Raw genomic sequence first — 14,960 nt, 5'->3', positions numbered from 1 at the left:
TTAAAGCTTCGAGTATTCTTGGGTATGCCTGTATCATCTTTGCACATCTGGATTTGGTAATTTTTCTCCCATTCTCCTTTTCAGATTTTCTCAAGCTCTGTCAAGTTGGATGGGGAGTGTTGGTGAACGACAATCTTCAAGTCTTTCCACAGATTCTCAATGGGATTCAAGTCTGGGCTTTGACTGGTCAACTTAAGGACTTTCAGGATCTTGTACTGAAGCCATGTCAGTGTTGTTTGGCTGTATACTTGGGGTCATTGTCCTGTTGGAATGTAAATCTTCACTGCAGTCTCAGATCTTTTGCACTCTGAAGAAGGTTATCCTCAAGGATTTGTCTGCATTTGGCTCCATTCATTGTTCCCTTGATCCTGACAAGTCTCCCAGTCCCTGTCACAGAAAATCGTCTCCATATCATGATGCTGCCACTACCATGCTTCACGGTAGGGATGGTGTGAGATGGATGATTAGCTGTGCTCGGTTTCCGCCAGATGTGGCGCTTTGCATTTAGGCCACAGAGTTCAGTTTTCGTCTCATCAGACCACAGGATCTTTCATCTCGTGCTCTCAGAGTCTTTCACGTGCTTTTTTGCAAACGCCAAGCATGCTGTCATCTGCTTTTTTCTCAGGAGTGGCTTCCATCTGGCCACTCTCCCATAAAGCCTGGATTTGTGAAGTGCTGCAGAGACTGTTGTTCTTCCAGAAGGTTCTTCTATCTCGGCCAAGGAACCCTGTAGTTCTGTCAGAGTGGTTATTGGGTTCTTGGTCACCTCGCTGACCAAGGTCCCTCTTGCCCAGTTGCTCAATTTGGTCGGACGGTCAGCTCTAGGAATAGTTTGGCTCGTTCCATATTCTTTCTATTTCCTAATGATGGAGCTCATTCTTTCCATTTCCTAATTTTCTTTGGGAACTTTCAATACTAGAAATTGTTTTATATCCTTCCACAGATCTATGCCTCATCACAATTCCATATTGAAGTTCTACAGAGAGTTCCTTGGACTTCATGGTAGAGTTTCTGCTATGACATGCACTGTCAACTGTGGGACCTGATATAGAAAGGTGTCTTTCTTTCTAATCATTGGCTCTTAACCTGGGGGGCGTGAGTAATTTCCAGAGGGGGCGCAAGCCTGGAGAAAAAAGTAGGAATTTTTCTAATTATTTTTGGAATTCTCTTAACAAGTGTTTGCATAATATCGTGATGAACATTAAAAAAAACAAAAGTATCGCCTTTAATAATTTTCGTTTTCTATTCGCTACTAGGCCTACCATTTTCTGTATTAAAATTAATTTTAAAATTTAACATTTATTTAAATTTAATATTAAAATTTATATTTTATTTAAATTTTAATATTAAATTTTTTTTTTTCACAGATTTGCAGTGCCCATTTCAAACCAAATCATTTGCAATGAGTGCAAAAAGCAGAACTATCTTGATGAATATATTCGATTTGGATTTGTGTCCCTCCAAAAGGGTGACACAGAGGTACTCCAGTGCGAAATATGCTACAAGACTGAGCAATGGCATGCGACCCACATGCTTGGAACGCCACTTGAAGACAATGCATCCTGCTCTAGCTGCCAAACTCAAGGCATTCTTTGAAACAAAAAGGCAGTCCTTGAAGCAAGCTAAGATGGACAGCAGTGGAGCATTTCGGCAACAGACTTCAAAGGTTGTTGAGGCTTCCTATGAGATCGCCATGTTGATTGCAAAGAGCAAAAAGAGCCATAACATCAGAGAGACTCTCATGAAACCAAGTGTACTGCGTGCAGCAGAGCTCATTCTGGGGATGGATAGTGCAAACAAGCTTTCCCAAATCTCTCTATCAAATGATACCGTCAAGGGAAGGATCGATGAAATGTCTCAATACATCAAAGATCAAGTTCTCGACCAAGTAAGAGCTTCTCCTGTATTTGCCATCCAGTTGGACGAAACGACTGATGTATGCTCGTTTCATGTCAGGCAATAGTGTAAAAAAGGAAATGCTCTTCTGCCATCCCATGGAAAATTATACAACAGCAACAGATATTTTTCAAGTGATACCAAACTTCTTCCAGGAAAATCAACTTTCGTGGGAATCGCTGGTAGGGGTGTGTACTGATGGAGCTCCGGCCATGCTTGGTTTACAATCTGGTTTCATAACAAGAGTGAAAGAAAAAGGTCCATCTGCTATAGGTATGCACTGCATTCTTCATCGTGAAGCCTGAGTATCCAGAACTCTACCTGCTGAAATGAGCGATGTCATGAACCTGGCTATCAAGGTAGTCATCTTCATCAAAGCTGGAGCCTTAAACAGTCGTCTCTTCAAAAGCTGTGTGTGGATATGGATTCTGAACATCAAGCCTTGCTTATCCACACAAACATACGATGGCTTTCGAAGGGAAACATGCTTGGACGGCTTTATGAATCACGACAAGAAGTGGAAACATTTCTACATTTGCAGCAGAAAGCAGATCTCCATGACAAGTTCCAGTCTAAAGGATTTTTGCTATCTCTAGCTTACCTGGTGGACATCTTTGAAGTTCTGAATGCCATCAACCTCAAACTCCAAGGGAAAAACATCAACATAATCATGCACGATGACGTCATTCGAGCCTTCATGGCCAAACTCTACCTCTGGAAATGTCGAATTCTGGATGGAAATACAGCCAGTTTTGCTAACTTGGATTCTGCTCTCATTCACAGTTACCTTGATTCTGAGTTAAAGAAACAAATAATTACTCATCTGACTGAATTGAAAGCAGAATTCATCAGATACTTTCCGGATATAGATGAGAAGCGCGAAGCCTGGAAATTCATTAGGAACCCATTTCAATGTGAAGAAGCTGATATTTCAGACGACATTCAAGAGGAGTTTCTTGAGTTAAAGTTCAACTCCTCGGCTGAAGAAGAGTTCAAAAAACTGGATCTAGAGACGTTCTGGGTCACGTACCTTCCTGTTTACCCTTTGATCTCACATCAAGCTCTTTGGATTCTGACAATGTTTGGATCAACGTAGCTTTGTGAATCTGCATTTACCACGCTCGTTGCTGTCAAGACCAAGTACAGAAACAAGCTGAACGTTGAAGGGGATTTGCGTTGTGTTATCTCTGGCATTCGATCACGCATTCAAGATCTGGTAGCGAAGAAGCAATGTTAAGTATCTCATGAAATGTCATCATTAAATATGCTGTGTATATGAGTGTTGCTTATACATGCACTAAGCTAAAACATGCACTAAGCTTTGTTCAATAAAAAGACTAAAAACGTGCATTTTTTTCAGTTTTTCCTTTTATTTCAGGGGGGATTTTTTAATAATTTGGTTGAAGATGTGGAGGGGGGGGGCGGGCGTGGTGGCAAGGACCAACTACGAGAGGGGGCGTGGTGGTAAAAAGGTTAAGAACCTTTTTACCACCACGCCCCCTCTACGATTTGAATCTAAATCATGTCCAATCAATTGAATTGGCCACAGGTTGACTCCAATTAAGCTGTTGAGGCATGTCAAGGATGATCAAAGGAAATTGGATCCATCTGAGCTCAATTTGGAGTGTAATAGCAAAGGGGTTGAATAGTTATTGAAGCATGATATTTCAGCTTTTCATTTTTAATTAATTTGTATAAAATTCTAAAAACATGTTTTTACTTTGTCATTATGGGGTATTATGTGTAGTTGGTGACAAAAAAATCTCAATCTAATCCATTTTAAATTCAGGTTGTAACACAACAAAATGTGACACAAGTCGATGGGTGTGAATACTTTCTAAAGGCACTGTAACAGCAAGACATTCTTTAAGTTTATAGGTCATAAAGAAAAGGTTAAGACAAGTGTGAGCACCTTGACGAATAACACAGAGGAATTGGTGGATGATGATGGTGAGATTACAGGCTTATTAAATAGTTTTTTGCTTCTACATTTACACAAGAATTGTTCAGGGAACTTCCAATAGCTGAGAGTATCAATCTCAGAGGTGAGCAAGGGCTTTTAGAGGAGATACAAGTCGCAGTAGAGGAAGTAAAGAAACAGCTTGGAACATTAAGGGATGATCATACATTATATTAAGCTGTTATGACATATTATGACACATGACATATTATGACATTATATATTATATTATGACACATGAAACACTGTTATTTCAGAAAGAATTCAAAGAAGAATTGGAGAACTTTAGATCTCTTTGTTTGACTTCAGTTGTAAGGAAGGTGTTAGAAATATTGATTAAGGAATGGATAGGAAACCATTTGAATAATTTCAAATTAATTAAAGGTAAGTCATTATGGATTTGCTAAAGGGAAATCATGTTTAACAAATGTTATTGGAGTTCTGTCAAGCACTTTCTGATTGGGGAAATGAGGGAAGTGTAGTTGACATGGCTTATCTAGAGTCTAGACTTTCAAAAATCTTTTGATGAGGTACCACAGACAAGTAGGTTGGCTCATGTGAGGGCTTGTGGATTATCTGGTGGAGTAGCCAACTGGATTCGAAACTGGCTTTGTGGTCAGAAGCAAAAGTGGCTGCGAACAGGAGGATTTCTGACTGGGACGGTGTAAATGGTGGAGGACCTCAGGAATCAATTCTGGGATTGTTATTATTCATAATTTATATTAATGACTTGGACAATGGGGTTCAGAGTGAGTTTTCAAAACTTAAACTACTGCAAAATCTATGCCAGCCATCACAAATCGCCACGCTTCCCACCTCAAGCAAAGTTGAAGGATGACGAAAAAAGTTCCACCAGGAATGACCCAATATCACATTTTGAGATTTAAAAAAATCTTCTATTTTGACCCTTTGGCCTTTTAAAGCCTCACTCCCTGGAGCATGAACCAGGGGGTACAATTGAAAAAATTGTGACATATTTTTGATTGTTGATTCCAAATACAAAGTTTCATTAAAAATGTTTTTAAATGTGCCCATAATTGTATTTTTCAGTATTTGGCCTTTTGACCCCACCCCACGGCCCCAGGAGGAAGCCAAAAATGATACTCCTCTCGCACCTTCTTGCTATGTGGCGATCATAACTACCAAGTTTGGTGAATTTCTGCATAACCGTTTAGGAGGAGATAATGTGAGGGATGGACAGACAGACAGACGGAGCTGATTACAATGTCCCTCTGTTTTATTTTTAAATCATGAGAATTAAAAAAAACCCACTCAAAGTCCTATCCGAGAAGCTGGGATTTACTCTGCAGAAAATATTTTTTGCTGGTGGTTGCATGTAAATGTTTCTTCACTTTTGCTTCAGGATCCAAATGTTCGGATCATTAGAGAACTCAGGCAGGAAGTGGAAAGGTTGAAAGATCTGTTGAGGAATTCTGGCCCGGTAAGTTTACATGATGAAGAATGATTTGTGCCTTCATTGTTATTATCATTATTGATATTCTTCTCTTTAACATCTCATAAAATGGTCTTTACCTTGATGCAAACCTTGCTCTTTTATTTGATTTTGTTGTTAAATTGCTCATCATATCATTATTTGTTCATCCAATGACTTCTAAAAATTTTGTTGCAGAACTTCTTAATTGAGTTTCAATGTAGAAACATGCACAGTAAGCCCTTAAATATTGGGGGTGTGACGTTCCTAGAAAATGCCACAATATTCAAAACCACGATAGTTAAAACCAAGCGACTTTTGGGAAAAGGGGGGTTAGGTTCTTGGGCTTCGAGAAAATATAGAGGAAGGTGGCAACCAATAATATACACATCCTAATTGAATAAACATGTAAAATACATATAAATTGGCTTTACCATGAAGTCTCCTGCTGCCTTGAAGCTGATTAAACATTCATAAGCAATTAAAATTGCCCCGTCACCCCGACCATTCCTCTCCTATTAATATCTTAAATCATTTCCTTTGGAATCTGTCTATGTGTTTCTTTGATAAATCATTCTGCAGTTCCGTAAACCAGAGAATAACTAAAAATTTTTTTAAAAATCACTTTTGTGTATTGTTTTAAATTTCGGCGCCATTCCATTATTAATGGTCCGAAGGTCTCATGGTGTGAGATAACCATCACAGCTCAGCTCAAAAACTGCAAATGGTTGATATTAAGCCCCACAATAACTAAATCGGTACATAAAGAGGGTGCCATGATTGATCAAAACCGCGATATTGAAGGTTTTACTGTTTTTACACACTTTATGAGGGATTCTGATTCTGATGTACCATACTCTGATACAGTGTCGTTTTTACCAAAGCAGTTTCTTGGAAAAGGTTATACTGGGTGGTTTGCCGTTGCCTTCCCAGCTGTAGTTAGGGCAGAAAAATTTTGAAATTTGTTCATGGGCCAGCGATAGCTCGCTTACTTTTCGCAAAAGACACCCTGGGATATTTAACGTCCATCAACTATTGCCTGCAGATGGGACACCCAGTTTAACATCAGTCTGAGGAATGGCACACATATTGATGAAATCACTCTCCCTGCAAAACATCGGGATGGCAGTTTATAGTTAGGCCAGGATTCAAATCTAGGCGAGACAGCTGAGAGGCGAGTATGTTAGGGATAGGAATATTGTGTCATGGAATCCTGCAGGGAAAGCAATACCTTATTTTCCGGTGTATAAACCGCACTTTTTTTATCAGCAAAAAAGGTAAAAGTTGGGAGTGCGGTTAATACACGGGTATAGAAAAAAAAAATCAGTCTTAAAAACGATCAACGCTGAATGTCAATTATATTCCAAATGAACACTGTTTTTTTTTAGCGGTCAGAACTGCTGTTAAGCTCAATTCTGCCGTTTAAATTTTGAAAATTGGTTCAGGTTAAGCGTTTGTACAGCGCTTTATTAACCGTGTGCGGAAATTGAATTAAAAATATAAACGGAGACACCCAGGGTTTAGGTGCGTGGCGAATATCGAGCCTCACTGCTCTGAAAATGCCATTAAATGCAAAAGAAGAAGAATACCTGGTCTCACATCAGAAGAAGAATTATTCACAACAGGGTCAATCGCTAGTCTAATAACAGAGCACCCACCTCATATAAGCTTGCGTGCATCCGACTAAAGGCTGGGGGCAGTCACGTGACCCTCAAGAAGGGCCACTTTGTGCTTTGTGAGTGCCTCGGCTTATGTCACCAGATTACATCATGTATCATTCATTCTATCAAGATGTCAAGGCGTTCATTCACCACAGCGTTCAAGCTCTCTGTCTGCTGGTCTGCAGAAGAGTTTAGGAAGTGGGAAGCTGGGTGGCGATTCAGCATGGACAATCCGTCATCCGGTGGTGGAGAACAAGCAAGGTAACGATAGAGAAGATGCCAAGAAAGAAGAAGGCACTGAGGGGAAACTCAGCGAAGTGGCCTCAGCTCGAGGAGTGTCTCGTCGCTTAGGTCCAGGAGAAGAGAGCAGAGGATTCCACCATCTCAACACTTGCTCTCAGGATGAAGGCGAAGAGCTTAGCTAAGGAGGATGATGTTGGGGACTTCACGGCCAGCCTGTCGTGGGCCTACAGGTTTATGGCATTCCATCACCTGTCGGTTCGACACCGCACACACATCTCCCAACATCGACCCGATGATATGGCTGATAAGACGTCCATAAGTTAAGATGTGGGAGGAGATACCATTGGACATAATGAAGCGAGCATTTCTGAAATGCTGCATCACCAACAACATGGACGGCCAGAGGACGACATCATTTGAGAGGAGGAGGCTGCAAATGACATGGACAGCGATGTGGACTTGCTCTACCCTAATTCAGACAAGGAGTTGCATGCCATCTTCGACAAGGAAAGCATTGATGAGGATTTCCTCAGGTTTAGCTGAAAAGCTTCATCAAACCCAAAGTCCCATTTCAGGGCCACAAATCCACAAGAAATATGTATGATACCGGTATGAATTCATTTTCTTTATTTTTCTAGAAACCAAAAAAATCCTCTATAATATAAAAAATAAAGAAAAAGAAAAACTTCTTGGTATCCTTTCCTCTCTCTTCAACTTCTTGAAAAGGAGAATAAGACTGTTGGATAGAGTGAAGTGGACATGTGAGTAAGCATGTTGACACCTCCATCACTTTATTCCATACAGAGTTAATGTACAAACGTACTTAGATCTAGATCATGAAATAAAATTATCAATACATTCATTTGGTAGGGGTAAATACTTTTGCAGGCCACTGTAAACTGTGCTGTTACATTTTAGTACCTGCACTGGTATTTTAAGAACTAATTTTGCAATAATTGCATTCAAGTATCATACAATTGTGCTGTTGGTGTGTTGGGCAGTTTTAAATGGAACACAACAGCAAAACGTGTTTTTCATGTTTGTCAGATGTGCATGTAGGAAAAAGAGCAGTATATGCCATGACAAAGTTGATTTGAGTTTTGAGGTTCTGTACTGTAAATGTAACTCCATATAATCCGAGTTGTAACATATCTTTAGGAGCAGGAATTTCTCTTTTCCTCCCCCGCCCCCCCCCCCAAAATAAAACATGTTTAACACTTTGACTGCTGCTCTTTCTGGCAGTCAAATGCCCTGGATCATGTAGAATCAGCTCATTTCAGTTATCATCATTTGTTTTCGTGTTGTAACCATCTGTTCTTTAGTCTTAGTTGAGCTGAAGTGAGCTTTGTGCCGATATATTTGCACACTTTAGTGATTTTTCAGTCTCGCATAGAATGGTACGACACAAATTTTATCATGATTATGGTGTAGATTTATGTTCATTGGACTGCCAGCAAATTGTTTGTTTCATTATCTGGCACCACCATTTTATGTTTGCAATACAATAGCGTAATATTTTCAACGAGAATACTCGTAGTGGCAGAATTTGATACACGCAGCACGACGAGTATAATCGTAGTCGGCAGTCAATGTGTTCAAGCATTTCCCAAAACGTCATAAAAGTTCAACATCAATGGAATAATCATAATCGGTTTATTTATTTGTTTGTTTGATATTCATTCCAAATTTGATCGTTTCATCAATCATTTTATTTTCATGTGAAATTTATTTTTAAATTAGTGTTTTTTGTATTGTACCTATTTATGTGACATCGTCATGATATACATACAGTACATATACATATATATATATATATATATATATATATATATTGTTACTAATCTGGCAGCCATGAGCACACAACAGACAGGTCCCCGTAGATCAGTTATATCGGTAAGTATGTGTTTCTAGGTAGGGTCCCGTCCTATGTTTAATGGGTGATTAAATGTTCATGCGCTGAGGAATTATTTTGATAGTCAGGGTTTTCTTTTACATCGCTTTCACAACAACAACACTCTGCTCACAGCATTCTTCCACGGCACACTCGCTGGCGAGCGCGTGCGTGGGCGGAGTTTAACATGAGCATGGCGTCCTCTTTGGCCAATCGGCAAGGAGCGGGCGTCTCACCCGCCCCGTTTCCGACTCAACGCCATCGCCATTACGCACGTGGTCGGAGGTGAGGAGGTAGGCGGAGCTACAAACGCCTCCAATCAGGACTCCGCCCAGAAGGGTGGGAGTTGCCCCGCCTACCGTGGGCCTATCCAATGGGAGACGGCCAGGGAATCGCGCAATGGGTCCGACCTATCAGGAGACGAATGGCCAGGAGAAGAAGCCCCTCCCTCCTAAAGAGGAAGAAGAGTGGTTGTTGGAACTAGCATGAAGAGATTGCATCCCGTGTGTCTCGAAGCGTTTCTGTCTGGGTCTGCGGCGGACTGGATCCCGTGCTTCAGAGGTGTTTCGTCTGGCGCATTGTAGCGAGCGGCCGACGATTCTCATCAAGGGTGATCACCTCGTCTCGCCTCCTCTGGGTTCGGCTCCCCTGGTCCGTGCTTTTGGCGACTGGAGCTCCGGGAAGGTGTGGACGACCAGCCGCACGCTCGCACGACTAGCCAGCCATTCTGACTCCCAGCCGAACTATCCTCCTCGGCTGGAGAGCCGATTAAAGACCTCGAGGTCCATCTCCTGGGTGTGTGTGTGTGTGTGTGTGTGTGTGTGTGTGTGTGTGTGTGTGTGTGTGTGTGTGTGTGTGTGTGTGTGTGTGTGTGTGTGTGTGTGTGTGTGTGTGTGTGTGTGTGTGTGTGTGTGTGTGTGTCCATGGGCCCCATCTATAAGTAGAATTGTTAAGTGTTTTTGTTGTACATTATTTCATTTCTTAGTCGGATAACTCTGCCCTTATGTGCTCCCCTCGTTCCCCAATTGTTATTGTAAATAAATATCCCTTTTGTTGAATGTACCAGCTCGTCCTTGTCCTTTCTGCCATTGGTTTGCCACGGTGCGTATTGGGAATTAGGAAGGCCATTGCCGTAGTTGTACATTTGGACCGGCGTGGCTCTGTAAAACTCCGCTCGGTTACACCAGTTCCGAGTCGTTATCTGCGACTCAGATCGGACAGAGTCGGCCGAGGGTTTGGTTCCCCGGTAGTTCGACTGCGTAGGTATTTAGGTATATTGAAATTAGGCAATTAACCATACCCCACGCCGTCGAAGTATTGGTGACCACGGTCCTTTAAGCGACCCGTCAGCTCCAGAGTTATCCGGGGTGACGACCTATAAATTCTGGGTGTTCGGTGGAGCCGACTCTACTGCTCCATCTAGCGGCCGTGCTCGCCGCCGACACCCGGCCCACAACAATCTATATATTGCACCCCCTTTGGCCCTCAGAATAGCCTCAATTCATTAGGGCATGGACTCCACAAGGTGTTGAAAGTGTTCAACAGGGGTATTGGCCCACGTTGACTCCAATGCTTCCCACAGTTGTGTCAAGTTGGCTGGTAGTGGATCTCTACTCCAAATGGCTCGTTCCATCTCATCTCCAGTTGCTCAATTGGATTGAGATCTGGTAACTGGGTCGGCCACAACAGGAAGCTGAATTAACTGTCATGTTCGTGGAACTATTCCTAGACAATCCCAGCCTTGTGGCACGGGGAACTATCCTATTGAAGAAATCCATTCGAAGAGGGATACACTGCTGCCATGAAGGGATGCACCTGATTGGCAATGATGTTGAGATATCCTGTGGCATTCAAACGCTGCTGCATTTTTATCAAGGGGCCAATGTGTGCCTTGAAAACACACCCCACCCCTTCACACCACCACCACCAGCCTGAGATGTTGACACACGGCATGATGGATGCATGTACTCATGTGGTTTTTCTCCATACCTTAGTCCTCCCATCAACGTGAAATAGCAAGAATCGGGATTCATTCGACCAGGAAATGTTTTTCCAATCGTCCAGTGTCCAGTGTTTTCATTCCTTAGCAAACTGCAATTTCAGGTTCTTGTTTTTTGCTGAAAGAAGTGGAACTCTGTACGGTCATCTGCTGCCATACTCCATTTGTGTCAAGGTATGAAGAGTTAGTTGTGCATTCTTTTGTGGGTCTTTCGGCACCATTGTACTGGACTGTCATTTGATTAACTATAGCCCATCTGTTTCTCTGCACAATTTATGTCAGCCTTTTTTGGCCTCTTTCATCAATGAGCCATTGGCTGGATGTCCTTTGGGTGATGGACCATTCTTGATATACACGCAAAACTATTGAGCGTGAAAAACCCAGCAGCATTGCAGTTCTTGGCACACTCAAACCCATGCGCCTGGCTGGTACACGACCATACCCCATTCAGCGGCACTTAAACCTTTTGTCTTACCTTTTAGGTCTTTAGGGTCTTTTCGGTCTTTGGGGTATTTTGGCTCTTTGGGGTAGTTTGGCCCTTTTGGGTATTTATGGTATTTGGGGTCTTTTGGGTATTTTAGGTCTTCGGGGTGTTTTGGATTTTTAAGGGTCTTCGGGGTCTTTAGGATCTTCAGGGTCTTTTGGGGTATTTTAGGTTTTTAAGGGTCTTCAGGGTCTTTTGGTTCTTCGTAGGCTTTTGGGTCTTTGGGGTCCATTTGGTCTTCGGAGTCCTTGTTGATTTCTGAGTCCTTGGAGTCATTTCGATTCTCAGGGTCATCTGGGTCTTTTGGGTCCCCTGGGTACTTTTAGGTTAAGTATTTCAGGTTACATTTGTGGTTGATGTCAGGTCAGCTGTACAACCAATGGGTGAAGAGAGGACATACATACAAACATACATAATCACATACACTTGCTCCATTATATATAGATGGCTGTTATAATCATGACAATATACCGTGGCCATTTGTAGAAGAGTAATGTCACATGAGAAGACATTGTTCTTTTAATTGAAAAATGTTTAAAAAAAAATTGGACCGCCTGTTTCCGAGAAGAGAGCAAATACCTTTATTGGGGTGGGTCAAACACCCACCCACCCCCCCCCCCACCTTGTAGACCCCTTCATGAGTGCATATTTTGATGCGGTCAATACACTTTGACACATTATGGATGATGAAAGTTGTGGTCATACTTATTTTGGGGGGCTCAACTCCCCCACCCCCCCCCGGTAAACCCCTTCATGAGTGCAAATTTTGATGCGGTCAATACACTTTGGTGCACTACGGGTGATGAAGGTTGTGGTCAAGTTTAATTAAAATCGTGTTTGTAGTTTTGGAGAAGAGAGCAAATGCTTATTATTTTGTTTTTTTTTCGGGGGAGGGGGGTCAAAAAACCCCTGTAGACCCCCTCAATGAGCGCAGATTTTGATACCGTCAATGAACCTTTGTTAGGCATTGGATATGAAACTTGTGGCCAAGTTTCATCAAAATCGTGTTTGGTTCAAGCGATAATGACTGAAGTGTTTACGGACTGACTGACTCACTTATGGACACTGCTTGATCGCATAAGTTCACTGACTAAAGTCCAGGTGAGTTAAAAATCATTGCTCCTTGATGGACTGACATTTTCAGTCACCTGGAGAGGGGTGACGTGCATTGTTTTTGTTGCACGGGAGAGGATGGCAGTGCTTGTGCGGTAGTTATGGACTTGTTGCTTCCTCTGCATGCCAATCATAAAATAATTGAAATAAAGTGGGCAGAATGTGATCGTAGAAATAACAAGTATTTGCTTGTGCAGTTACTTGTGTTTTGTCATTTCAGAAAGTCCTGAACCCACCACCAAATAACCTGATTGAGATGCTTCACAACAGTGACACAAAGGTAAGGCCCTCATGTACTTCTCACCACACAACTCTCATTATAATTTTAATCTCTGTAATTACTGCTTATGATTTTGATCATCATTGTTGTTGTTTTTTGATTACTCTGGTATTGTTAGTGTGCAGAGCAAACTGCAGTCGACTTGAAGATGATTTGGTATCAGTTCTTACATGTAATGTAAGAAAACCTATCAGAAAACCTATTGCATCAGAAAACCTATTGCATCAGAAAACCTTTTGCATCAGAAAACCTATTGCATCAGAAAACCTATAATGTAAGAAAACCTATCAGGAAAACCTATCAGTGGAGCGTTACAGTACATAGCAAACTGTCCCAGCATAATACCAATGAGTACAGTATCATGTTTTCCAGTCTCTTTCCTTCAGATGTGCATTTGCTTGCCTTCTAATTGAAGAGCTGCTTTGTTGTATTTATTTTGAATTTCAAATAGTAATTGAGTTTGCTCCTTTCACCTTGGTTATGCTGCCTTTATACAAGACAGAGATTGCTCTCCGCTCGTCTGTTCGTGGTTTCCGCTGATTGGCTGTATGAGGCGAGGTGCAATGTTACTGACTCTTGGCAAGAGTGCATAATGTATCATATAGGCTTATTGGAAGCTGATATTCAAAATCTGATTCCATATTTGACGATTGGAATTCATGGCCTAAATAAATATGTCGAAAAAAAATTAGCAGAGCGTTTTTAAAAAAAAAAAATTTTTTTTTTGCAACCAAATATAATTAAATAATGGGCTCCATGGGACATGAGGTAAACTGGCTCCAAAATTCTTTTTTTCATTCTTTTGAAGGTTATTTTATGCCTGGTTTGATTTTACATTGCCTAGGGATGCCAGTATCGATCTTTTTGGATTCCGATTCTACTTTTTGTGTCAAGATTGTTGCTGCCATGAACAACATTGTCTGTTCTGTGTTCTTGCCCTTCCACGGGCCTCGATGATGTATAAAACAATAAAATATCCAGTATTCTTTTATTATGCATATTTCTCATGTTCACCTCTCTCAAGTAGGAACTTCAAAAGCTTTGACTCTTTTGGCTCCAAATGGAAGAACATAAAATGGTGTTTTCCCAGAAATCTTGCATTAATGCTTTCAAAAGCTGCATATTGACTCACCACCATATGACTGTCCAACCAAGAGAAGTCAGCGTGAAAATCCAGAAACCCGAGATCTTGAACGAGCATTAGATACAGCATGGAGGCAAAAGAGATGGTCAGAACAAGTTTTTAAATCTCATGAGCAGGTCCAGAACAAGACTTTCGATCTCATGAGCAGGTCCAGAACAAGTCATTCTATCTCATGAGCAGGTCCAGAACAAGCCTTTGGATCTCATGAGCAGGTCCAGAACAAGCCTTTTGATCTCATGAGCAGGTCCAGAACAAGCCTTTGGATCTCATGAGCATGTCCAGAACAAGCCTTTGGATCTCATGAGCAAGTCCAGAACAAGCCTTTCAATCTCATGAGCAGGTCCAAAACAAGCCTTTAAAGATTTCAGTTACTCATTGTCCCTTCGTGTACAGTGAAATCCATCATTAACAAGTGGAAGACATATCATACGACCCAGACTCCACGCAGATGAGGTCACCCATCCAAACTCATTAGCCAGGCAAGCAGGAAACTGGTTTGGTGTGTCACTGTAAATCCAACAATGATTGAAAGATCTGCAAGTCTCTATGTCTGAAATGGGGGTGAGTGTTCATCATTCAACAATATCCTGTTCCTCTCACAAAGCTGGCCTCTCTGGACAGGTGCCAAGAAAGAAGCTTTTACTGAAAAATATGCATCGAAAAGCTCATATGGAGTTTGCGAAAAAGCATCTTAATGATACTGCGGGCATGTGGTGAAAAGTTTTATGGTCATGCAGACGAGACAATAATTGAATTTCTTGGTCTAAATTCAAAAAGTGTTTTGTATGACCCAAACCGAACACCCAGTCAAGACCATCCCCACTGTCAAGCATGGTGGAGGCAACATTATGCAATGG

General features: G+C 41.6%; 1 protein-coding gene across 6 annotated transcripts in view; it reads left to right on the top strand.

The window, feature by feature from the left end:
* The window catches only part of LOC147020267 (uncharacterized), a 162,424-nt gene that overhangs the window by 96,387 nt on the left and 51,077 nt on the right, over positions 1 to 14,960 (top strand). For all 6 annotated transcript variants that reach the window (XM_085895514.1, XM_085895513.1, XM_085895512.1 and 3 more), the window contains exons 14-15: positions 5,220 to 5,297; positions 12,900 to 12,959. In XM_085895514.1, the coding sequence (XP_085751640.1) occupies positions 5,220 to 5,297; positions 12,900 to 12,959 (138 nt within the window). The remainder of the gene's footprint in view (positions 1 to 5,219; positions 5,298 to 12,899; positions 12,960 to 14,960) is intronic.

Source organism: Eptatretus burgeri, chromosome 9 (assembly GCF_056783735.1).
Source record: "Eptatretus burgeri isolate ZD-2024b chromosome 9, Ebu_testis_v1, whole genome shotgun sequence".
Taxonomy (NCBI): Eukaryota; Metazoa; Chordata; class Myxini; order Myxiniformes; family Myxinidae; genus Eptatretus; species Eptatretus burgeri.
Note: the sequence above shows the minus strand (reverse complement) of the source record. Positions and strands in the feature narration are given on the sequence as shown.